The sequence below is a fragment of the Bos mutus genome, chromosome 26, assembly GCF_027580195.1.
Source record: "Bos mutus isolate GX-2022 chromosome 26, NWIPB_WYAK_1.1, whole genome shotgun sequence".
Classification (NCBI taxonomy): domain Eukaryota; kingdom Metazoa; phylum Chordata; class Mammalia; order Artiodactyla; family Bovidae; genus Bos; species Bos mutus.
In genome coordinates, this window is record NC_091642.1 from 46,250,076 (window position 1) to 46,277,867 (window position 27,792).

The 27,792-nt window shown below is 35.8% G+C and overlaps 1 protein-coding gene across 1 annotated transcript in view; it reads right to left on the bottom strand.

The window, feature by feature from the left end:
• Window positions 1–27,792, bottom strand: part of PCDH15 (protocadherin related 15) — a 1,047,422-nt gene that overhangs the window by 509,437 nt on the left and 510,193 nt on the right. Inside the window, exon 6 of the mRNA XM_070363570.1 lies at window positions 2,435–2,554. Coding sequence (XP_070219671.1) covers window positions 2,435–2,554 — 120 coding nt within the window. The remainder of the gene's footprint in view (window positions 1–2,434; window positions 2,555–27,792) is intronic.

Here is a 27,792-nt window from a genome sequence, read left to right on the forward strand (position 1 = left end):
AGAGCATGGCAACCTACTCCCATTCTTGCCAGGAGAATCCCTTGGACAGAGGAGCCTGATGGGCCACAGTTCACTGACTTGCAGAGTCTGACATGACCAAAGTGGCTTAGCGTGCACACATTTGTAATACATACAAACGTGTATGTATTACAAACACATACATATGTATTACATTTCTTGGTTTGATACTAAGAAATAAGCTGGATAATATAATTATGCTTTTAATTATAAGCAGAATTTCTAGAGATTTAATAATTTAATAATATGAATATCATAAGATAGTGCTCAAGATATTTTACACGAGAAGAAACTGGTGTTGATCATTAAGTCTCTATGATGATTAAAGTTGGATTCACTCTATAAGAATGTGATTTGGTTAATGCTTACTCTTTCAAAACACACACTCTAAGTTAAGTGCTGTCATGACATCTTAATCTTTTGCCTCACCAATTAACCATGATCAGAGAATTTCTTTCTTTATTCCATAGTAGTGCTAGCTTGTTAAAGAACATTTTTTCTTTTTTTCCAATTTGGAAACTGCATGTGACTGACTTATTCTATCTGTAGGTAGCAAAAGTATATGATATTATATTTCATGCTGAGTCCACAAATCCTTGAAAAGGGGAAGCATTCAGAAGGAATTATTGCATAGCTAACAAGGTATTTCAGCCTCACGAAAGTTCTAAGAGATATTTCCCAAGTAATTCATTTTTTTTCTCACACTATATCAAACCTTGGATAAGTTTCTTTCTTTTATGCAACATAATAAATATTTCCTTAAAATACATGACCTGACCATCCTCTACTTTGTGGGAGTTTCATTTTTACAAACTGAGGAGTAAAGATTAGAAAATGACCCTCATAAAATATAAGCTAAAAACATGACACATGCATACAATTGATTATTCTAAAAATCTAAATAGTAAGAAAATAAATGGTTTCGAAATATTCTGTATAGTCAACTACATGTTTCTATCTTTTAAAAAATGTTTCTCTTGCCCTCTTCTGTTCCTTTTATCTTTTCCATTCTACCTCTGTGTAACACCTTATATCATTACTGTCTTTTTCTGTCACATTCTCATTCTCTCTCCATCTCTTGGAATCATTGTGTCTGCCTATAAACATGTGGAGGCATAGTTTTTAGGGGAAAAACAAAATCCCCCTAAATCGTCCCTTTTCCCTGCTATACTCATGGGCTTTTTGTGTTTTGCTTTTGCTCTCCAATTTTTTTTATTTTTTTTATTTTAACACAAGTGCCGGAACTATTTTATTAGAGCACAGCAGAGGAAGAGTGGAGCACACACTACTCAGAAAGCAAGTCCTGACTCTCCAGCTTAGACATAGCTGAGTGTTAGATGGCACCACTGATTCAATGGACACGAACCTGGGCAAATTCCAGGAGACAGTGAGGGACAGGGGGCCTGGGGTGCTGCAATCCATGAGGTTACAAAGAGAGGGACGTGACTTGATGACTGAACAACAGCAATAACAGCCAGGCAAGTCATGTCACCTGGGAACCTGTGTTCTCTCCTATACAATAGAAACACTGTTACTAACTGATTTGTGACGATAAAATGAGAAACTGAATTCATTATTGACAATCGATTTGTGAGGCAGATCTTCCTGAGAGTTGTTAGTATCTGTAAGCTCAACAGTTTTTTTGTTTAGAGCTTTTATAAGAGATATATAATTTCAAAACAAAGACATGTTAGTGTCACCACTTTTTATATTCCTAATATTAAACATAAAGGAGAAACATTAATTAAACATCACTTAAGTGATTGTAAAACTACTTTGAGGAGCCCTTTGTGTTCTGAGAAGCTGCCTTGGGGAAAAGAGGAAGAGAAAGATAGCAGGCACGACTTTCAGGTCTAGTTTCAAGAAAACAATTCTTCTTTTTTTGTATTATATATCCTATATCTTAGAAAGAACTTAGCCTAGAGAACAAAATAGAAGCCCCATTGTCTAAAGCAAAAAAAAAAAAAACACACACACACAAAATAAAAAAAGCTTTTTTTTGAAAATTAGAGTCTTTGTCCTCTTTTCTACCTCAGGTTTCACTGGTGGAGAGGGGTAGTGATGGTATTAATTTGCAAGTTCCATAAAACATACGTATTACATTGGTAATAACACATGAAGTGATTTATTTAGAATGCTTAGGAGTCAACCAACATAATAGAGATTTAATAAAAATGACTTATTATACCTATGAAGACATTTTAAAACTTTTACCAACAAAACCCATCCAAAACTAGCCTATAAATGTAGCAAAAGTATATCGTAAAATGTAATTTGGGATAGTTATTAATAATAGTACAATTACTAACATGGTTCTAGGAATTGAGCAATAGAAGAATATAATAAATATCAGCTTAAATAAATATTAATTTTACTACTTATAGTGAAGTTACATTTCAAGTCGATATTTACATACTGGATCGTCTGGATTATATTGAATAACATATTCTATCTGTCCATTTGGGCCATCATCTATGTCTGTAGCTCCATTGTCTCCTGAAAATCCTGTGAAGATTGTGGTGCCAACTGGAGTGAGCTGGAAAGAATACAAAAGACAAACTGTCAATTCTCATTTGATCAACAGCACACCAGAAATGTTCCAGCACAAAAAACACAATCATTAATCACACAAAGGAAAAAAGTAGGCAGCAGCCCACAAACACAGACTCGAAGTGTTTCAAAAGAACCCTTGGAAAACTTAGGCAGGAGTCCCTGAAAGTCTGGAAATTTCCAACATTAGTCCTTGCTTTGCATAAAGAAACAGAAGCCCCTGATTCAGTGTAAAGCACATTTGGACCAGTTTATAAACATTAGCATCTTAAACTTGTGGAGAAAATGCATCTGTTGTTCCTATTTAAAAACACTTTGGTGCATCAGATTATCTATAAGCTAGGATTTATATTGTATGAAGGAATTATCAAGAATCACTTTATTTTAAAATTAGAAAAGAAATCAGAGAGATCAATTAAATCCAGGTTGGTAATTACATGCAGGTTGCAAATTTGAGGAAGAAAGTTGGAAACTATGGATTCCTTGTCTATCAAAAGAGAGAGAAAGCTGGGATTTTCTTTAGTGATTGTAGTACTGGTTGAGTAGAAAGCCATTGTCTGATAGAATTGGAGAGATAGTAATATCTTTTCATTTTGAATTAAACCAACAATAAAACATTATGTGTCATATAAGACCATGATTTCACAGTTGGCCTGAATATCTAGCTTTATCTCTTATTTTTCTCTTGTAAGTCTTTTCACAATGTATTCCTACATCCAGAGTCTCCAGTTCTCAAGTTTTAGATAGAATCCTTCTCATTAGTTATTTTCCAAGTTAATTAGGTATCATCTTCTTCTAAACCATTCCTGACATAGCATTTCCCTACTCCGTGTCAGTACATGGCACCTTTTTCATTACTCTTATATTTTACACTTTACTTTCTTAATTATTGCACTGTCACAATGAATAAATGAACTTAGTCAATAAACACAGGACCTGTGCCTCTAAAGAAAATAGATTTTTACATTTTGTTCTGAGATATGTTTTGTTAGCTTTTAAATAGGGTTCTTTCATGGAGAAATGGCTTCATAGAGGGAGAGAAAAGAAGAATCATCTCATTTACTTCCATTTGCAGGGATTACAAACCTAGATATCTAGGGATCCATCAGGCAATGTAAAGGAGTGAAGCACATCTCATGGGAATGTGGCGACTAAAGAACACATCCTTCTCTAAAAGGATATCGGCTACTTGGCCTCAGGAAATTCTCATAATGGAATATGGAACCAATGCTATTCGGTTGGTCAAAAAGTTCATTCAGATTTTTCCAATGATGTTGTGGATGTTATGGAAAAGACGTTGTAGAAAAACCCTAATGAACTTTTTGGCTAACCCAATAGTACATCTTTTAATATTCTGATTTTATAAGAAATCTCTTGGTTCTAAAGTTGACAATAGCTTTTAAAGAATTATAGTATGAATTTAATGCCCCCCACACCCCCATTACATCCAGTGGCACAGCAACCACAGTAGTTTTGATCTCTGATTTAGAAAAAGGATACAATTGCAATTAAAAGTGATTTTAAAACTATGCTTTGGGGAACCCATGGTTTGGGGAACTGTAAGTACAAAGTAGTGTATTTATAAAGTCAGTCCTCCTGGCAAGTAGCTTTTAAAGGTAAACTTTTACTTTCTGCAGCTCAAAGAGAACTGAATATAAAGTGAGAGGAGATGGTTTAAATAGCACATATATGAACATGGACACACCACTGGAAATAGTTAACTAAAAGGCTTCCAAGCCAACATTTTAATATTTTTAATGTAGTCCCTTGTCCCCAAATATGTCACTGTTTTGTAAAAATTCACCCACTCTAATGTATTTGTGCCTTGATTTCTCTTACAAAAATTCACTCACTCTTGATATATTTAATTATGAAAATTTAAAATTGAATGGCAAAATTTTGCTTCTTGATATTTAATAAAACAATATTTAAAGATCTTTGTTGCCAAAGTAGATAACTGTGCCACAGAGTTGAATTAAAAAGTTATCCCCCCCAAAAAAAAACCACACACACATAAAAGGAAAAAGCCAGAAAACTTGAACAGTAGGTGTCTGAAATTTTTGGAAGTAGGCTGAGGTTCCCTGGAGGCTCAGATGATAAAGCGTCTGCCCGCAATGCAGGAGACCCGGGTTCGATCCCTGGGTTGGGAAGATCCCCTGGAGAAGGAAATGGCAACCCACTCCACTACTCTTGCCTAGAAAATTCCATGGATGGAGGACCCTGGTGGGCTACAGTCTATGGGGTCACGAAGAGTTGGACAAGACTGAGCAACTTCATGAGACTTCTGACCCAACTTTGAAGAGGTGATATTTAGTTGTTGACAGCAAACGACAAGTAGTATGTCAAATTATTAGCTCAACATTTGCATAGACTAGTGAGTTTTACTTCCTTCCATAGTTGCATATTTAGACCAAACATATTAGCAGAGATCGTTCATTTTCACTACTGGAGTAAGTAAATATCCACACACAGACATACACATGTAAAATGTAATGTTAAAATGTATCAGTAATTGAACTACACACATTTATTCATGATCTACCACTCAGATATAAGCGAGGGTTTGGAATGTTTAAAGCTAATATAAGAGAAACAGCTAGGAAAAAAAGAGGATAAACATTTTGTTTCAATATGGAAAGTCTGGCAAAAGGCAAAGGGCTCCAATGAAATGGCCTATACTAGATGCAAACAAGCAAAATAGAGTTAAAACGTGCAATATCCTTTTAAATAAATATATATATATATAGAAAATGAATAAGTATATTATAGAATACATTAATATATATACCCAACAAAAATATGTACATATCTATGTACACACGCGTATTAACATTATATAAATACACACATAATTCTAAATATTATGTGGGGAGTGAAAATCTTCACATGATAGGTTGTTTGTTAAAATGTGTTTTCCTATACATCATTAAACAGAATTTTCAGGGCACATATGCTGTACAGATGGTCGTATTCCATGTCCTTTAACATTTCAACAAGTCTCAGAAATATAAAATTGCTTTTCTGAAGGGCATTCTATGTGTGGGCTGATTATCACCTTGGGCAGCTGCCTGAGTGTGTTACTTGTTTATTTAGTTCGTGTTTTTTTCCATAAATGATTTTATACAACTCTTAGGAAAATACAGAAAATACACAAATGCACATGTAATAATTAAAGAAAATAAAGCAAGAAAATTCAATATTTCATGAAGATGTGTAACAGAAACTTGAACGTAAAATGGGAGTAGCTAACTGTTCAATTATCTTGTGAGCCATTGCTGCTTGAGCCAACCTAAAAATCAGGAACAATGCTTCAAAAGGAAAAATTCCCTTACTAATCTTTCTTGCAATATTCTTCACTGAAGCATTGTATCCACGTTTTATATAAATATAGTTGATTTTCATCACCCATGGTAGTTCTATACTATAAAGTCACCATGAACACTGAATTAACAAATACTGAACCATTGCTCCTAGGAGGAATACAGGGTTATTACATTGCTGAGGGGAATACACGATTAAGTTTTGTAAGCCTCTGGTTACAACATTTTTCATCAACAAATCAATACATAACCTTGTTTTATGTGTGTTTCTATTTAAAAACACTTTATTTAATATGTTTGGTCTATTCTAGAGTAGATGCTCTGTATTGCACTTTCCATTTTATTCAGTTCCAGAATTTGTTTGGTTCTTACGATTTCTATCTCTGTTAAATGTCTCATTTTATTCGTATCTTGTTTTTCTGATTTCACTGAATTGTGTTTCTGTGTTTTCTTGTAGTTCATTTAGATTTTTCAGAACTGTTATTTTGAATTCTTTATCAGGTAAATTACCAAATTCCATGCTTTGGTGTTTGCTTACTGTAGGATAATTGTTCTTTTGGTGATGACACGTTCTTTGATTCTTCACTTTCCTTGGAGTTTTGCATTGGCTGCTTTTGCATTTAATGTAGCAGGGCGTGCATGTGTGCTAAATCACTTCAGTCATGTCCCTGATTCTTTGTAACCCTATGGACTGTAGCCCTCCAGGCTCCACTGTCCATAGGATTCCCCAGGTGAAAATACTGGAGTGGGTTGCCATGCCCTACTCTAGGGGATCTTCCCAACGCAGGGATTGAACCCACGTCACTTGTACGAATATACTTGCTCCACACTTGTTGCTCTCTGGTAGTTTAGTCGCTAAGTCGTGTCCAACTCTTGGGACCCCATGGACTGGAGCCTGCCAGGCTCTTCTGTCTAGGAGGTTCTCCAGGCAAGAATACTGGAGTGGGTTGCCATTTCTTTCTCCAGGGAATCTTCCCAACCCAGGAATCAAACCCTGGCCTCCTGCATTGCAGGCAGATTCTTTACTGACTGAGCTATGACGGAAGCCCCTGGTGTGGCTGAATTCTTAAGGCTGTCTTTTTTTCCTGGTTTTAAGAACACACTGGGTTGGCTGCTGGAAACTTTTCTTTTGTTTTCCAAAAGGTGGCACTGTAGTTAAATTTGTGGTTTCTCCTTTGCCCACAGTCCCTGGTCTGATTTTCTGAACACATTCACTATTTATCCAAGTTCATTCTCCAGCATCTCACTTGGAGATGCTGGAGAATATCCACAGAGTAGGGAATTTACAGGTTTAGCATTTGGAGTGTTGGGGATGACCACAGGCCAAATGAAGAGATCCTTGTTTGAGGTTATCCAAGTAGCCTGTGGGCTGACTTCTTACTGAAGTTCTGAGCAAAGTTAGGAGGAACCTCATTCTTTTAATACCTTTTGATATTCTTATCTGTATCCTTCCCAATCTCCTCCCTCCCCAGAGTCAGGGAGGTCCTGCCTCAATAATTAGGCTGACACTGTGTCTGACCCAGCTAGGGTTGTCAGGCAGTCACAAATTGCTCTCCCTCCCTTTCTTGTACAAGGAGAGGTTCCACTAGGCTAGTATAGCCTCACACTGTGTTACATTAGAGGGAGGGGTAACACTGGAAAGGGACTTCTCCCCTTTCTAATTCAATCATACATATTATTTTTTGCTCCAAGAGAGGGCTGGAATGTCTCCTTGGGAGAGCTACTGCTGCTGCTGCTGCTAAGTCACTTCAGTCGTGTCCGACTCTGTGCGACCCCATAGACGGCAGCCCACCAGGCTCCCCCGTCCCTGGGATTCTCCAGGCAAGAACACTGGAGTGGCTTGCCATTTCCTTCTCCAATGCATGAAAGTGAAAGTGAAAGGGAAGTTGCTCAGTCGTGTCCGACTCTTAGCGACCCCATGGACTGCAGCCCTCCAGGCTCCTCCGTCCATGGGACTCTCCAAGCAAGAGCACTGGAGTGGGCTGGACTTTCACAAAATCTCTCTCATTCATGGGTATCTGCTTAAATCAGCATTACCCAGGTTTTCCCCAGGCTATGGCCCTGAGAAGTTAGGGTCAGTTCCTTGCTCATCAGGTCCAATGAGTTCAGCTAACTTGAATTCCACACCAAGGTCTGTATACCTATTACCTAATGCACAGGCCTCTACTTCCAGGTCTCTTTGCATACGGTGTTGGATCCCACAACTAATATAGAGGTATTTTTGTTCATAATTGGCTTCTAGTTTTTATTTGTTCAAAGTGAGGACTTAAAGAAGGGACATCTTACAACATCATAATTTGTTGATATCACTATAGGCCAAATTTATACTAGCGAAGAAATAACTTGCTCATTTTGAAGTACATATTGAGAAGGATGAATCTTGTAAAGCACTTCACAAATCATAATATTGTGCTAAATGTACATAATTAGTGATAGAATAATGCCACTGGCGCCAGGGTCCTTGTACTGATAGGTAACAATAATCTCCTGATATTTTTGCTGTTGTTATAGTCGCCAAGTTGTATCTGACTCTTTTGCGACACCCATAGACTGTAAACTGCCAAGCTCCTCTGTCCATAGACTTCTCCAGGTGAGAACACTGGACTGGGTTGCCATTTCCTTCACCAGGGGATCTTCCCAACCCCGGGATTGAACCTGTGTCTGCTGAACTGGCAGGTGGATTCTTTACCACTGAGCCACCAGGGAAGACCCCTGACATTAATACCTACTGAATATTTCTTGAAGTCTCATGTAATATAATTACATGAAAATAGATAATTTGGTAGAAATAAAATGCTAAAATAAACAATTGCTGAATACTGAATAAACATTTTTATACATATTTTAAAACAATACTTTATGATAGACTTTAATGTCTTTAACGATTAAAGAGACAATGTATAAGGATACAGAAGAATATAGCATTTTTATAATAAGCACAACTAAAATAATACCACTTGAACTGGGAAATAATTCATACAAGTGATGATATTATCAAGTTGGAAACATTCTCAAAAAAGTCATCCCAAAGGAATGATTTAAAATGCAATTGATGAGATATTACTTTCTTATACACTTCATCAGGAATCCAAGTGTTTAGTTTCCCCCACGCTCTTAAAAAAAGGATGAAATATCAGAAGGGTCATGTGTATTAGATTAGCTGAACTAGAATTCTCTAGACAATGATTTACATATAATAATGATTTAATGACAGAACACTAACAATGCTAGTAGGTGCTATATTTCTACTCAAATACATTATGAAAACAGAAACATTTTTAGTGGAGTAAGATTATGCATTAGTCTACATTGGACTAACACACATTTATTTTTTAGTGACAAATATTGTAATTTGATTTACTGTGTACTAGACATCCAGTTCAGTTCAGTTCAGTCAGTCGTGTCCAACTCTGCAATCCCATGGACTGCAGCACGCCAGGCCTCCCTGTCCACCACCAACTCATGGAGTTTACTCAAACTCACGTCCATTGAGTCGGTGATGCCATCCAACCATCTCATCCTCTGTCGTCCTCTTCTCCTCCTGCCTTCAATCTTTCCCAGCATCAGGGTCTTTTCACATGAGTCAGCTCTTCGCATCCGGTGTCCACAGTGTTGGCGTTTCAGCTTCAGCATCAGTCCTTCCAATGAATATTCAGGACTGATTTCCTTTAGGATGGACTGCTTGGATCTCCTTGCAATGCAAGGGACTCTGAAGAGTCTTCCCCAACATCATAGTTCAAAGGCATCAATTCTTTGGTCCTCAGCTTTCTTTATAGTCCAACTCTCACATCCATACATGACTACTGGAAAAACCATAGCTTTGACTAGTCAGATCTTTGTTGGCAAAGTAATGTCTCTGCTTTTTAATACACTATCTAGGTTGGTCATAGCTTTTCTTCCAAGAAGGAAACATCTTTTAATTTCATGGCTGCAGTCACCATCTGCAGTGATTTTGGAGCCCAAAAAAATAAAGTCTGACACCGTTTCCATTGTTTCCCCGTCTATTTGCCATAAAGTGATGGGACCAGATGCTATGAGCTTAGCTTTCTGTGTGTTGAGTTTTAAGCCAACATTTTCACTCTCCTCTTTCACTTTCATCAAGAGGCTCTTTAGTTCTTCTTTGCTTTCTGCCATAAGGGTGGTGTCATCTGCCTATCTAGATTATTGGTATTTCTCCCAGCAATCTTGATTCCAACTTGTGCTTCATCCAGTCCAGAATTTCTCATGATGTACTGTGCATATAAGTTAAATAAGCAGGGTGACAATATACAGCCTTGAGGTACTCCTTTCCTGATTTGGAACCAATCTGTTTTTTCATGTCCAGTTCTAACTGTTGCTTCCTGGCCTGCATACAGATTTCTCAGGAGGCACATTGTCTGGTATTCTCATCTCTTTAAGAATTTTCCACAATTTGTTGTGAACTAGATTTCACACCAGACAGGGAGGCCTGGCATGCTGCGATTCATGGGGTCACAAAGAGTCGGACACGACTGAGCGACTGATCTGATCTGATCTGATCTGAGACTTCACACCAAATTTCTCTTAAGAACAAATGCCCACAGAAACTGACATCCTGTACAAATTATCACTATTAGTGGAGCCTCCACCTCCATATTTAATTAAAAATAAGATATCAATTCCATGACTTTCTCTTATATTTTTGTAGCATAAAATTAGCAGTCACACAGAGGTTGCAGTCATATGTCAACTTGACTGAGCCATGAAGTACCCAGATATTTGGTTAAACATTATTCTAGTTGAGTCTGTGAGGGTGTTTCTGAATTAGATTAACATTTGAATTGGTAGACCTAATAAAACAGATTGTTCCATCCCCTAAATGTGGGTGAAAGTGAAAGTCACTCAGTCCTGTCTGACACTTTGCAACCTCATGGACTATACAGTTCATGGAATTCTCTAGGTTAGAATACTGGAGTTGGTATCCTTTCACTTCTCCAGGGGATCTTCCCAACCCAAGTATCGAACCCAGGTCTCCTGCATTGCAGGCAGATTCTTTACCACCTGAGCCACCAGGGAGCTCCCTAAACATGGGCAGGCCTCATCTAATCTATTGAAGACCTGAATAAGACAAAAAGCTCAGTGAAGAAGAATTCACTCCCTGTGCCTGACTGTCTTCAAGTTAGGACATCTGTCTTCTCTTTCCTCCAGACTTGGATTCAAATTGGAATTTACACAGTCAATTTTCTTGGTTCTCAGATTTTGGTCTTTGACTAGAATTACATCAGCTGGGTTTCTAGTTTGACAACTCAAATCCTAGAGCGTCTTAGCCTCCATAATCTTGTGAGCCAATTCCTTGTAATAAATCTCTCTTGCTCAGTCTATTTACCTATCTATCATGTATCCCTCAGTTCTGTTTGACTAATATGTCCCTGACGCAGTTTCTCAGTAGTGAAAAAGTAAAGCTGAGTATTTGATTTTGCAGACATAAAAATTGGTCTCACATGTTCTAACTCACAAGGTCTGTATGGCTACTATGTGGAACTCTATGGCACAATTGCTGATTTAACTGCAACAGGGGCCATGCAATCTTTTGGTATTTTGATTATACTCCATGATCCTTTGAGGGTTTTCCCAGTTGGTGCAGTAGCAAATAATCTGCCTGCCAATGCAGGAGATAAAAGAGACTTGGGTTCAATCCTTGGGTCAGGAAGATCCTCTGGAGGAGGAAATAGCAACCCACTCCATTATTCTTGCCTGAAAAACACCATGGATAGAGAAGTCTGGTGGGCTACAGTTCATGGGGTCGCAAAGAGTCGGACATGACTGAGCGACTGAGCACACACACACATGATCCTTTGAAGATTGTCTACAGTGCTTCCATAGTCATCTATGTAAAATATTGTAAACTTCTAATATTGTAGTTCTAGAAAACAGACCCAGTTTAAAATGATTAATTACTGTCTTCTTCCCTCTTTACTTATTTTCAGGGTCTTTTCGATTGCACTGTATAGTCCAAAGATCATTTGCCATAAAAATAATTTTTCCAACCTGCAAGTCATTCATGCTTTGGCTATAATTCAGTCTTTAACCTCCTCCTCTGATAAAGTAATTTTACAAATCTCTCTTGCAAATCATCCCTACCTTACATATATGCCTCAGAAATAATGATGTTTAAAAACCAATGCACTCTCCACAAATGGGATGGAGTTATACATTTGTAAGGAGGTGGACATTAGTGAGAACTTCAGCTTTTTCTCACTATGATAACATTACATTATCTCCGAACCTGTGATTATTTATTGAAGCTTATTATGTGCCAAAATACTGTTTCCATGACCATTACATTGGTTTTATATTAACTCATTGATGTAACATTTGTTTTGCTAAAACATTCATTCAAATTAAATGTTTATTTGAGGTTTATCTTAAAACTTTTAGGAATGTTATCAAATGATACACATTCTTGAATTCACATTCAGCAGATGTTATCTCGCTGTGATTTATTGAAATCAAAAAGAAAAATATAAAAGAGGAATTCCATATGTTCTTCAAGTTCCCTTTAACATAACATAGCTTTTGCACCTGTGCAAAAATTCTTCACTCCGTTCTTTATCATGAAAGCTAGATAATTAATATTGAAAATAATTTCCTCTCAATATATTATTAAAAGCAAATTCATGTAGAAGAGTATTTTCAAAACAAGAGAAAGGATTATTATTATAGAAAGTAAGGAGTAGCCTTGTAATTTTTGCTAAAAACTGAAGAGCAATCTCACTGAAACTGAATTAAGCTTAAACGAATATATATATGTGCATATGTATTGACAGATATATAGAGAGAGACTATATATACATATATACATATGTCTATATGAGAGAGCTTATTGAAAGTTGTTTAATTGTAGCATACTTGAATATTTTAAAACAGGTGGAAGATTGATTTCCATTTATATGCTTAAATAAGAAAATGTATTTTTATGTGCTTCTTTTCTTTCCCTTAATATCATCTTTTTTTCTCTCTTACCTATCTCTTGTTTCCCAAAATATACTTAATTCCTTGGAGGAGGAAAATAGACAAGAAAAAGGAATGAGGGCTTAGTCTTATTTCATTTTTCAGGAGCTTTTGTGTGTTGTAGATTAAATGTTAGTACTCTCTATCCAAAGAAACTCTGTGAAAGGAAATGGCTGTATAAGTAGTGATTTTTATTCCTTGAGTAAATACATCAAGTTTTCAATACCATGGATCATAGTCTTTTTCTTTCTTTCTTTTTTAAAATAATTCGTTTATTTGGCTATGCTTGGTCTTAGTTATGGCACTTAGGATCTTCAATCTTTGTTAACACTTAGTTGCAACACGTGGTATCTAATTCCCTGTCCAAGGATTGAACCTGAGTGCCCTGCATTGGGACCACAAACTCTTAATCACTGGACCACCAGGGAAGTCCCACCATAGACCATATTTCTTAAAAAAAAAGAGAGACTTTTACCTGTATAAAAAAAATCACCTTATTATACTGGAAATTTTTAAAAAATTAAAAATAAATGACCAAACCAAACAAAAACAAACACATAGATATAATAGAGTCATGATAAATAAAGGAAAAAGGGGATAGAGAGAGAAAAATTAGTAAAGGAGATCAATGGTATGGTGATGGATAGAAACTAAACTTTAGATGGTGAGCACCCTGTAGTAATTACAAAAATCAAAATGTCATACACATGTAATATATAATGTTATAAACAAACAAAAAAAAAGATTGTAAACTACTAATATACTCAACTCCTTGAGGGCAAGGACAATGTCTTCATAGAATATGAATTTAATAAATGTTTATAATTAATACATTATCTGGATAATTGATGGAACTGGAATGGTGACTATGGATTAGAAGTAGTAATGTATCAGTGTTCATTTTCTTGATTTTTGATGGCTGTATTGTTATGTGGAGAATATTCTTATCTTTCAGAAATATACATTAAAGTATTGATATCTGGGGATAAGAAGGATTCTTTTCAGTAACACCACAAATGGTTTAGAGAAAAAGCTTGTATAATTTTTATATTTCTGTGTTTGAAATTATTTATGTGTCAAAATAAACCTTCCCTGGTTAAAAAAAATACATAAGAAACTGTAAAGAATACATATAAAATGTGCAGAAAATATTCTTAACTATATATGGAATCTTTCTTGTTATGCTTCATCGTGGAGACCATCTGTGCCTTTAGATCTACCAAAATGATTCTGAGAAAAACAGATGTTCAAAAATGCATATATTAAATGGAAAGAGATGATATAGTCACAGTGAAATGTGAAAGAATAGCACGGAGCTAAAAATTTAATCAGGAAAGCAAAAACTAAAATTGGATGGATTCAGATATTTCACCATTGTGAGAAAAAATTCTCAACGTGTTGTCATTCAGTCATGTTCGACTCTTTTAGGACTCCATGGACTGTAGCTCGTCAGGCTCCTGTGTCCATGGAATTTCCCAGGCAAGAATGTCTCATTAATTACTACTTGTTTACTAATTTATTTTACATTTTATTTTTTAAGATCTCCTTCATTTTAAAAAGTTATAGAATTATAACTATTTCTAAAAAAGCATATATTCAGGGCAGAGTTGACCTGCATGAAAAGATGCCCAGAACCTGTCCTATGTATTTTAAAAGCATTGTCTCTTATAATCCTCAACACAACTTTGTAACATTATTATTTTGTCCTATATTTACTTTATAGTTAATAATTGGCTAAGAGAGCTTCTATCTCCTATCGTATTTCTAATAGCTGGTATATAAAGACTAAAACACAGATTTCTTAGCTTCGAAGAGTTCATTTTCAAGCCTTGTGAAATACATTGTTTCAGAAATTTCATAATTTGTTATTAAGAAACTTTTGAGAAAAAAAGGAAATGAAAGAGGAAAGTAAAAGTCATTCAGTCATGTCTGTCCCTTTACGACCCCATGGTCTATACAGTATTTTCCAGGCCAGACTGCTGGAGTGGGTAGCCTTTCCCTTCTCCAGGGAATCTTCTCAACCCAGGGATCCAACCCAGGTCTCTCACATTGCAGGTGGATTCTTTACCAGCTAACCCACAAGGGAAGCCCAAGAATACTGGGGTGGGTAGCCTATCCCTTCTCCAGTGGATTTTCTGGACCCAGGAATCGAACAAGGGTATCCTGCATTGCAGGTGGATTCTTTACCAAATGAGCTATGAGGGAAGCCCAATGAAAGAGGAAGTAAATATAATTTGGCACATTACAGAGCCAAGATATACATTAAACTGAAATGATACAATTTGGATGATGCATTCCATCAAATATAGTTTATATTTAGCCCAAAGAAAAAATAATTTTGAGATATTTTACATAAAGACAAAAAAATCAATTTAGTTCATGCCTGCATTTTAGAAAATTTGTTCTCAGCAAGCAAGCAAATTATTTAGTAAATTCCTAAATTCCCCATTTCAGCATGCTAACATTTTCATTAGCAATCAAATGTGTATTACTCATGCATTGGAGAAGGAAATGGCAACCCACTCCAGTGTTCTTGCCTGGAGAATCCCAGGGACAGGGGAGCCTGGTGGGCTGCCGTCTATGGGGTCTCACAGAGTCGGACACGACTGAAGCGACTTAGTAGCAGCAGCAGCAGTGTGTTCTGTAATGTCTTAAAAAAGCACATCAGTACATGCTCAAGGGGCAAAAAGAAGAAGGAAGAAACTATATCCAATCATTGAAATTTGTATTTTCATCAATGTTTTTTTTTTTTTTTTTTTTAACAAATCAGTGTTTTATAAATCACTAATAAAAATGCTGAGTCCAAGTTTCATAAGGAATAGGATATTCATGGGGTCGGGAAGAGTCGTACACGACTGAGCAGCTTCACTTTAACTTTTCACTTTCATGCATTGGAGAAGGAAATGGCAACCCACTCCAGTGTTCTTGCCTGGAGAATCCCAGGAATGGGGGAGCCAGGTGGGCTGCCATCTATGGGGTCGCACAGAATTGGAAACGACTGAAGCAACTTAGCAGCAGCAGGAGCTGCAGCAGCAGCAGCAGCAGGATATTTAAAAGTTTTAAGCTTTTAATTACTTGTTAACTATTAAGTACAAAAAAAGAATAAATACAGAAGAAAAACCTTCTTACCAAAGTGATAAAAGCTACCATTACCAGTAATGGGATACATTGATATTAAATCTCTTTTGTTATGTGCTCTGAATATCACTTTTGTGGTTTTCCTGAACAATATCTATGATCATGAGGAAATACCAGCTAATTCTAAATTTAAAAATTTTCTATAAACTGTCACACTGCTGGAAATTATTAAGGTCATTAAAGTTAAGGAAATATCAAGGAACTAAGATTGAGACTACAAAGACACAGCAAGTAAATGTAATGTGTGATCTTAGGTTGAATCTTTGGACTATAAAGGAATTTACTGGGAGAAAAAACAGCAAAATTTATGGTCTGAAGATTATAGATTAATACTGCATGAATGTAATTTCCTGATTTTGATGGTTATATTATATAGAAGAATGTCTTTGTTTTTCAGAAATGCACAGTAAAATGTTATGCGCTTAAGAGGTTTTATATGTACAACTTGCTCTTCATTGATATAGAAAAGAAATCTATATGTGATATATTATATGTATAACTATATGGTACATATACACATAAGCAATATACTGTATGCCGTTTATATTTATGTGTATATACATCTATGTGTGTATGCATGTATATGCACATCTCTATTTATTTGTTTATTTATCTATTAGAAAGAGAGATTATCTGGCCAGGACTCTTCAAGACTGTCAAGGTATTAAAAACAAAGACAATAAAAAACAGACATAGTGTAGATGAAACTAAAGATTCATGATGATTGAAAGTAATATGGTATCATAGATGGGGTCCTTGGACAAGAAAAAACACATTAGGTAAAATTAAGGAAACCTAGATAAAATAATGGCACCCACTCCAGTACTCTTGCCTGGAAAATTCCATGGACGGAGGAGCCTGGTGGGCTGCAGTCCATGGGGTCGCTAGGACTAGGACACGACTGAGCGACTTCACTTTGACTTTTCACTTTCATGCATTGGAGGAGGAAATGGCAACCCACTCCAGTGTTCTTGCCTTTAGAATCCCAGGGACGGGGGAGCCTGGTGGGCTGCCGTCTGTGGGGTCGCACAGAGTCGGACACGACTGAAGCGACTTACCAGCAGCAGCAGCAGATAAAATATGGATTTGAATTAACAGTAATGTTTCACTGTTGGTTCATGAGTTGTTAAAATATGTACCATACCAATGAAACACATTAAGAATAGAGGAAAATGGATGTGGGTTTATATGGAACTTCACTATTTCTATTAAAATGTTACTTAGGTCTAAATATTTTTATGTTGTTTACATAAATAATAGGAAATATGAACATAAACAAACCATTTCCATAATCATTTTCATTATAACTAAGTCCAAGACTTAAACATATCATTTATTATAAAAATACTTTAAAGATAAAACTTTATATTACATTTAGTTCTTATAAATATTTAACATACATTTGAACCAACTGTTAACCAAAATATAAGATAGAAAAAGAGTGAGAAAAAGATAGAAAAAGAGAGAGAAAGAACAAAAGAGAGAGAGAGGTTCCCACTCTTTTCTACGATTTAATTTGGTTGAAGTTCAGCTTTTAGTTCCTGCTGATGGGTTTGATCACTAAAATGTTTTTAACCATACACAAAAACCTTAAGGGAAAAAATCATTTCAGAGTCTATTTTCAAAAAAAATTAGTGAGTTCATTAACCTAATGGGTATTGTTGAAAGGCAAAATCATGCTGTGTTAGCAAGAGATACAACAGCATTTAAAGTAAAATTTCTACCAGCTACCATGAAATACTCTTCACATGATATGTCTACTAATCTAGAAGTAGCTGGCATGTGCTCATCACTACATTAGTTTTTATAATTCATCATGAATGTATAAGTGTTCTATAAAAGCTATATATATATTCCTCTTTTGACAGTTCAAATCTGATACCACATTGCCATCCTATAATCCATCTTATATTCTATAGTTGCTGCTGCTAAGTCACTTCAGTGGTGTCCGACTCTGTGCGGCCCCAGGGACAGCAGCCCACGAGGCTCCCCCGTCCCTGGGATTCTCCAGGCAAGAACACTGGAGTGGGTTGCCATTTCCTTCTCCAATGCATGAAAGTGAAAAGTGAAAGTGAAGTCACTCAGTCGTGTCCAACTCTTAGCGACCCCATGGACTGCAGCCTACCAGGCTCCTGCATCCATGGGATTTTCCAGGCAAAAGTACTGAAGTGGGGTGTCATTGCCTTCTCCATATTCTATAGTTACTATGTCACAAGTAAGATACTTTACAGTGCCCATCATGGTGCATTAAGGGGGTTTTCAACATTATTAATCTCACAAAGTTTGGAGAAAATATAAGAGAAAATCTTTGGTGATGTGAAGCTGAAAAAATATACCTTAAGGAAAGTGCCCATCAGTGAACAGAATGAAGTTTAGAACTATATTTGTTAGTCTCAGTGTTTCATGGGATTCAGCCCTATTCATAATTTTTTATTTTTCTGCTATACTGTTTTTCCTTAGTTTAAAAAATATTGAGTACTAGCAATATAGTTAGAATGAATATGAGATGTATAATTATTATCCCAAACAGATCGCAAAAACAAAAATAAAATTTTACAAAATATTCCGACTAAAAAACATTGCATAATGAAAATATTCAAGTGTATTTTACCTTGAGAATTAAATTGTGGGAAGCATGAACGGACAAAAGCAGAGATTGCTGGATGTAATTAGAAAGTTCAGTGCCGTTGCCATTCTTACCGTTCAGTGAGGGCCTAGAACATACCTAGAACCATTGGTTTCACTTTTTACATCTCTGTATCCTTTCATCTTCAATAAGTGAATCAATAAATGAAATTAATACTATGTTTTTTCCATTGAGGAAACTAAGTGTATTAGAAATGAATCAATTTTCTGTGATTGTGCAGAGAGGAAGTGGTCACACTATATCAGAACCCAGGTTATAGTGAATCCAAAGGCTTTGTGCCTTTCTCTTAGAACTCTACCTAGGACTTCCCTGATGGTCCAGTATTTAATAATCTGCCTGACAGTGTGGGGGGCACAGGTTCAATCCTCATCTGGGAAGATTCCACGTACTGCAGATCAACTAGCCCCTGTGTTACAACTATGAACCTGCGTGCCCTGGAATCCATGCTCTGAGAGAAGAGAAGCAACTTCAGTGAGAAGTCTACACACCACGGCTAGAGAATAGCCCTCGCTTGTGGCAACTAGACAAAGCCTGTGCACAGTGGTGATGATACAGTGCAGCCAAAAATACAAATAAATAATAAATTAGTAATAATGCTATTCAGATTAATGCTTGTATATATCCCTTATCCTTTATGTCTCTGAGCATTATCTTTCTTTTGCCTGATGCATTTGTACAATATAGTGATCAAACACTAAGTTTTGGAAGGAAGCTGCCTCTGTTTCTTACTTAGATCTGCTACTTATTAGCTATGAAATCTTAGGCAAATTAATAAATGCTTCTCTGTCCCAGTATTTTATCATTTTATTGTGCAAAATGAAAAAAAATACGCACATAATTTGAGTTTGTGTGCAGGTTTAAGTAAGTTTTAAATAAGATGTTTCATGGAAAAACTTAGCACTCATAAATGATAATTGTTAGAATGAATCTATCATTATGATTGTAGTCTGACCTAATTCCAGCCAACATCAGGAGATATGATGCCACTAAATTAGCAAGAAGGTCTATGCAGAAACCTGTGAACAATTTTAGATTTGAACAAATTTTAATGTGTCAAGTTACTTACTAATGAGTAATTGCTAAAATTCAAAGAAGAAAAATAAATACTAAAATTACTCAAAACTTAAAGCTTATAGATATTTAAACTGTTAACCAGGACATATTTTGTGATATAATTGTAATGTCAATAGTTATGAAACAACTTGATTGTTCCTGAAAAACAAGATTATTTCCACTGCTAACCTTTACTTTCCTAAATTATAAATGGCATTTTAAATTTAGATTTATGAAGTATCCTTTAAAGTTTCCTGTTCTTAAGAACTTAGAGAGCTTGACCAAACACAATTTATTAAATTGACTGTGATTCTCTTAGGACCCTTTATATTTGAACTTCATAACTCTGTGCATGTACAAAAACCTTATTGAGGAAAATAAAGACATTTGGTTAAAGAGGAGTCATATTAATATTATTTAATATAATTTTAGCTTTGCTGGCACACGAAAACTAAGGTAAATGTTAAGTGGTGTAACAGTCATATACAAATTAAAACATAATTTCTCCCTAGAGTTATGAAAAAAAGGACTATAATTCACATAAATACATAACTTCCCCCTCAGTTCAGTTCAGTTCAGTTGCTCAGTCGTGTCCGACTCTTTGCGACCCCATGAATTTCAGCATGCCAGGCCTCCCTGACCATCACCAACTCCCGGAGTTCACTCAGACTCATGTCCATCGAGTCAGTGATGCCATCCAGCCATCTCATCCTCTGTCATCCCCTTCTCCTCCTGCCCCTAATACCTCCCAGCATCAGAGTCTTTTCCAATGAGTCAACTCTTCGCGTGAGGTGGCCAAAGTACAGGAGTTTCAGCTTTAGCATCATTTCTTCCAAAGAAATCCCAAGGCTGATCTTCAGAATGGATTGGTTGGGTCTCCTTGCAGTCCAAGGGACCCTCAAAGAGTCTTCTCCAACACCACAGTTCAAAAGCATCAATTCTTCAGCGCTCAGCTTTCTTCACAGTCCAACTCTCACATCCACACATGACCACTAGAAAAACCATAGCCTTGACTAGACTGACCTTTGTTGGCAAAGTAATGTCTCTGCTTTTCAATATGCTATCTAGGTTGGTCATAACTTTCCATACAAGGAGTAAGTGTCTTTTAATTTCATGGCAGCAGTCACCATCTGCAGTGATTTTGGAGCCCCCAAAAATAAAGTCTGACACTGTTTCCACTGTTTCCCCATCTATTTCCCATGAAGTGATGGGGCCAGATGCCATGATCTTAGTTTTCTGAATGTTGAGCTTTAAGCCAACTTTTTCACTCTCCTCTTTCACTTTCATCAAGAGGCCTTTTAGTTCCTCTTCACTTTGTGTCATAAGGGTGGTGTCATCTGCATATCTGAGGTTATTGATATTTCTCCAGGCAATCTTGGTTCCAGCTTGTGATTCTTCCAGCCCAGTGTTTCTCATGATGTACTCTGCATATAAGTTAAATAAGCAGAGTGACAATATACAGCCTTGACGTACTCCTTTTCCTATTTGGAACCAGTCTGTTGTTCCATGTCCAGTTCTAACTGCTGCTTTCTGACCTCCATATAGGTTTCTCAAGAGGCAGGTCAGGTGGTCTGGTATTCCCGTCTGTTTCAGAATTTTCCACAGTTTATTGTGATCCACACTGTCAAAGGCTTTGGCATAGTCAATAAAGCAGAAATAGATGTTGTTCTGGAACTCTCTTGCTTTTTTCAGTGATCCAGCAGATGTTGGCAATTTGATCTCTGGTTCCTCTGCCTTTTCTAAAACCAGCTTGATGCTTGGGGCTAGTGCACTGGGACGACCCAGAGGGATGGTATGGGGAGGGAGGAGAGAGGAGGGTTCAGGATGGGAAACACATGTATACCTGTGGCGGATTCATTTTGATATTTGGCAAAACTAATACAATTATGTAAAGTTTAAAAATAAAATAAAATTTAAAAAAAATAATAAAACCAGCTTGAACATCTGGAATTTCACGGTTCACATATTGCTGAAGCCTGGCTTGGAGAATTTTGAGCATTACTTTACTAGCATGTGAGATGAGTGCAGTTGTGTGGTAGTTTGAGCATTCTTTGGCATTGCCTGTTTTTGGGATTGGAGTGAAAATTGACCTTTTCCAGTCCTGTGGCCACTGCTGAATTTTCCAAATTTGCTGGTATATAGAGTGTAGCACTTTCACAGCATCATCTTTCAGGATTTGAAATAGCTCAACTGGAATTCCATCACCTCCACTAGCTTTGTTCATAGTGATGCTTTCTAAGGCCCACTTGACTTCACATTCCAGGATGTCTGGCTCTAGGTCAGTGATCACACCTTCATGAATATATTGGTTGTGAAGATCTTTTTTGTACAGTTCTGTGTATTCTTGCCACCTCTTCTTCATATCTTCTGCTTCTGTTAGGTCCATACCATTTCTGTCCTTTATCGAGCCCATCTTTGCATGAAATGTTCCCTTGGTATCTCTAATTTTCTTGAAGACATCTCTAGTCTTTCCCATTCTGTTGTTTTCCTCTATTTCTTTACATTGATCACTGAGGAAGGCTTTCTTATCTCTTCTTGCTATTCTTTGGAACTCTGCATTCAAATGCTTATATCTTTCCTTTTCTCCTTTGCTTTTCACTTCTCTTCTTTTCACAGCTATTTGTAAGGCCTCCTCAGACAGCCATTTTGCTTTTTTGCATTTCTTTTCCATGGGGATGGTCTTGATCCCTGTCTCCTGCACAATGTCACGAACCTCCGTCTATAGTTCATTAGGCACTCTATCTATCAGATCTAGTCCCTTAAATGCATTTCTCACTTCTACTGTATAATCATAAGGGATTTGATTTAGGTCATATCTGAATGGTCTAGTGGTTTTCCCTACTTTCTTCAATTTCAGTCTGAATTTGGCAGTAACTTCCCCCTAGGGTTATGTAAAATGTACTGTAATTCACATAGCTCATATTTACCAAGTTTTTTTTTTTTTTTAAATCTGGGCTTCTTTTTCTGTTATCACTATTTTGTCAGCCTATATAATTTGTCACAATAATCTGGAAAACTTTTAGTCCTTTCTTAAAACACTTTATCATGTATAAGCTTCTTGTCAAATTTAATTCAAACACACACCCACACGCATACACACATACACATATGAGTGTTCTGGTGACTCGGTCAGTAAAGAATCCACCCCACAATGAAGGAGATGCAGGTTTGATCCCTGATCAAGCAGATCCCCTGGAGAAGGAAATGGCAACCCATTCTAGTATTCTTACCTGGAAAGTCCCATGGACAGAGGAGCCTGGCAGGCTACAGTCCGTGGGGTTACAAAGAGTCAGACATAGCTTAGAGACTAAACCACCACCACCACACATAAATATGCACACTTTAAATCTTTATATCACTTATTTAAGCCTGATATTATACACACACATAAATACACATAAATATAATATCAGGTTTAAATAAATGATATAAAGATAACTCATTTAAGATTGTATTTTAAAATTATTTACAAAATATACAAGTAACACCCTGGAGAAGGAAATGGCAACCCAGTCCAGTACTGGGCTATAGTCCACAGCAAAACAAAGTGTCAGACATGATTTAGTGACTAAGCAACAACATACAAGTAACATCTGTATACTAAAATCCATGGGCTTTTTTTTTTCTTTTCTACTTTAAGATTTATTACAATATTCACGAAACCCCATGAGGTGGTGTCCTAGTATTTTCATTTCTAGTTTTCACATGAGGAAACTGAAACACTGAGAAATTTTTATTTTTTCAAGATAAATGCAATTAAAAATGGTAAGCCGGCTCTAACATAGTTGGACATTTGAGTTGTCTCAGTTTTGACTATTATGGAAATACTGTCAGTGAATATTCTTGTACATGTTACTTGGTGAACATACATACCACAAGAGCAGAATTGTTGAGTCATAAGATCTCTTTTTCTTTATCTTTTGTAGAAACTACAAGCAAATCTCCAAAGTAATTGTTCCAATTTTCTCCTCTACCAACAGTGTATAGAAGTTGTATTTACTCTGTATCTTTACCAAGATGTGGAATTGTACTTCCTTTCAGTTAAAAGTTTAATTTAATTTAGAGTAAACTAATATAACTGAAACCTCCATATTGAAGGTGCTATGATCAGGGAATGACTTGTTACAATTTGCTTCTTGTTTGTTACAGTTTTATTAAAAAAAGTTAATATTGACTTTGTCTTCAAATTTGCTAACTCATTTATTAATTATAATAATCTACATGTAAATACTGTTGCATTTCTATATATGCAATAATACTAGTTAGGAATAATGAGAGTTTTATATGTTATTTTCAGAATAAGTGTGAAGTTTCTAATTTAATTCTGTTTTTATTGATTGCAAGCTGAATTGCATTGTGATTAGAAAACATACTCTGTGTAATTTCAGTCATTTGGAATATGTTGACACTTCCTTTATACCTTAACATTTGGTAAATTCTTGCAAATGCTTCATGTGACTGGAAAGAATTAATTATGCAGTTGTTAGGCATAGTTTTCCTTCCATAAGAACTTACCAGGTCAATGGTGCTAATACCATAGCTCAAGCATATTTTCTTACTGCTATTTTTCCCTTATCTATTTTGTGAATTACTGGGAGTGGTTTTACATTAATTACCTATTGCTACCAAAATAAATTAATGTAAATTTAGTAGCTTAAATTAGTATTCATTTGTTATTTCACAGGTAAGTTAGAAGTGGAAGGCAGGTTTCACCAAGTTAAAATCAAAGTATTGGTAGGGCTGGCTTCTTTTCTGGAGACTCTGGGAATAAGTTCAATTCTCAGCTCTTTCTTATTGGAGGGCTTCATTCATCATTCAAACCAGCAAAGGTGGCTTAATTTCTTCTTACTCTTTGATTCTCTTTGATCTCAACTCTCCTTTCTGTTTCATATTTTTCACTACTTCCTCTTCCTTCGACACTCCAGTCACAGAAATTTATCTCCTTTTAAGAGCTTGTGTGATTAGATTAGGCCCATCAGGATAATCCAGCATAATCTACTGATTAGCATCCATAACCTTAACCATATGTAAAGTTCTTTTGCCTGAGATTAGGATATGGACGTCTTTGAGTGACTAATGTTCTACCTACCACAGGTTTTAAATGTGTTTTTAAATTATCTCTATGATGATAGATTTTTCTTTTCTCCTTTAATTCTTTCAATATCCACTTGGTTATTGCTGAGGCCATGTTATTAAGTGAAATTGCATTCACAATGGCTACAACTGTCTGGCAGATTGAACCCTCATCATTGTGAAAAGTTCCTTTTATTCTCTATTTATATATTCAAATTTTTATTTTTTATCTTTCCTTGTTAGTTCTTTAACACCTTTTTTGTAGACATATTTATTTATTGATTTATAGATATATTGATTTATTTTCCTCTTATTTATTAATTTGTCTCTTTTATTCTTTATTTATATCTCCTTGTCTCTTCTAGTTATCTTCAAGAGAATAATTAGTCCCAAGTACCTAGTCTACCTCAATCAGAAAAAGAGGATTTATATTTTGTATGACTGGAAATAGTAGAGATTATGAGAATCTAAACCTCGTCAAACAGCCATGTAGTACTGCCTCTGTATATAGGATGACAAGAATCCGAAAGCAATATTACAGAAACATATTGAAGAATGTTAAGTAAGAAAAGAGAGAAGATGTGCAATTTCCTTATACATTTTATGTGTTATCTTTTAATTACACATAATAATATATATTTAAATATCTTGTTAGGAGGAAAATTTTATTTTTGCTAACTCATGGTCAATAATCTTACAAATTAGCTATCCACATCATGTTTTTTTTCTTTTTCATTGCAGAACTGAATAGGCATGATGGTGCCTTTCAGGATCTGACCTGAAGTGTGTTCTTCAGTTTCATGTCCTTCCATTCTGTCCTTTCTTAATTTAAGCTTGTTGTGCAGAACTCCTTATAGTTAATTTAGTGACAATCCAGAAATACTGCTGCTGCTGCTGCTAAGTCACTTCAGTCGTGTCCGACTCTGTGTGACCCCATAGACGTCAGCCCACGAGGCTTTCCGACCCCTGGGATTCTCCAGGCAAGAACACTGGAGTGGGTTGCCATTTCCTTCTCCAACGCATGAAGTGAAGAGTGAAAGTGAAGTCGCTCAGTCATGTCCGACTCTTCGCGAGCCCATGGACTGCAGCTTACCAGGCTCCTCTGTCCATGGGATTTTCCAGGCAAGAGTGCTGGAAAGAGTACTGGACTACTAATTTAAGCAAAAACTGATAGAAACAGTTCACTAAATAAATTCAAAACACCATCAAGAAACAATAGTACTGGTAATAGACATGAAGTGTGCATTTTTGACTAGTATAAGACCACAGTATAAACACTGCAATAATACAGCAGCATGAATTTTTACTTAAAACAGTTTTTTATTTATAGAATATAAATTGCCATTTTTCTAGGTCAAAAAAAGTTGAACACTGGCAAATTCCTTGAGTCCAACCTTTCGATTATATCTGAACTGTATTTCTCTGAGTTCCTAGACCCTTAAAGAAATACAGTTCAGAAGCTTTATATATACAGTTGATCCATGAACAACATGGGTTTGAATGGTATGGGTCCACTTATATGCAGATTTTTTCAACAGTAAATACTAGAGTGCTACATAATGCATGTGTCCTTTCTTCCTTTCTCCTTTCCTTTCTCTTTCTTTCTTTTTTAACTGTATACCATCTACCTGTCAAGAGAAATGCAAGAAAATATTCTTCCAGAAAGTGCCAACAAATTATCTGCAATAAATCACAGCAGGTCACAGATGCAAAGTATATTTAGGGTGATAGTCAAGGTGATAAAAAGAACAAATTAATATTGACTAAAAATATTGCCCTGTCTGTAAAGAGATCATTAAAGACCAGGACAAATATAACCTTTCCTTTACCCTGAGATTAATTCTCCACAAGCATAAGAAAACATGTTTGCCTTGATTTGTTCTTGTTTACTTTCTATTATGTCAAAAGGAATGTTTTGAAATGGGATGCATGTGTTATCAAAGACATCACTGCCAGAAAATATTTATCTTCCAGAAATTACTTAAGAATGATCAGCAACAATTAGACTGTACAACTTGTTCTTCAAACCAGCCAGACTAATTACTTAATGATACAATTGTCCAAAATTAATTGAGAGCTTCCAATGACCCAGAGAGAAAAAAAAAAAAAAACTTTCAATATCTTCTGTCTCACAAAAAAAGAATTTTAAACTTTGTAGGCAATTCATGTGCTGTTCCAGGTCTCAATTTCCTCACAGTGAATAAGGAGAGTGACTAATCAGGACTTAAAGACACTTTTATAAATCTGTGATGATGACTTTATAACTGTCATTTGGACTATAATGAAGCGTAAAATATTTTGGCACCAATAGTCTCTTAAACCTCAAATGGCTTTATTTTTATTTTTAGGAAAACATTTAGATCATTCTAGTCATAACTACCTTAACTGTATGTTTTGTACTGAAAGAAGAAACAGCATGGAAAATATCTTGCAATCTTTCACAGAGTGAAATACATTTTATTTAATTTTATTTTAGAGGTAGCACTGTAGCTGCAGTATATATATATGCACCCATATACACACATACATATAAATATATATGTGTATATATAAAATTGCAATATATTTGCCCTGATGGAGAGATAAATATATAGATAAAGAAACATTGATAAACTCATTAAAGACAATTAAACTAAAAATTATTCAAAAATAGGATGAGAAAAATAGCTAAATTTCATTTTTTCTTATAATTATGCTTTGGTGTTTAAATAAACTTTGTATTCTTTACAAGAAAATTGATATGAGAGAGTACAAACAAAATCAATGAAGGAAAATATCAATTCCACATGTTCCACAAAAACGGTAGAAAATCTGACCATAGTATCAGTGTGATAGGATTGTCTCAATTGGTTTTGGGAAATACATTGGGAGAAAAACATAATTAGGCAGTTTTGTATTGAAATCTTACCTCTCCAAAATAATATTTAAGATAAAATGTTTAATGTTTCTACAAATTGTATCATTCTAATTGCATTTAACCAGATGACATAGGAGTTTAGAGTTTGGAGAAACTGAAAATCAATG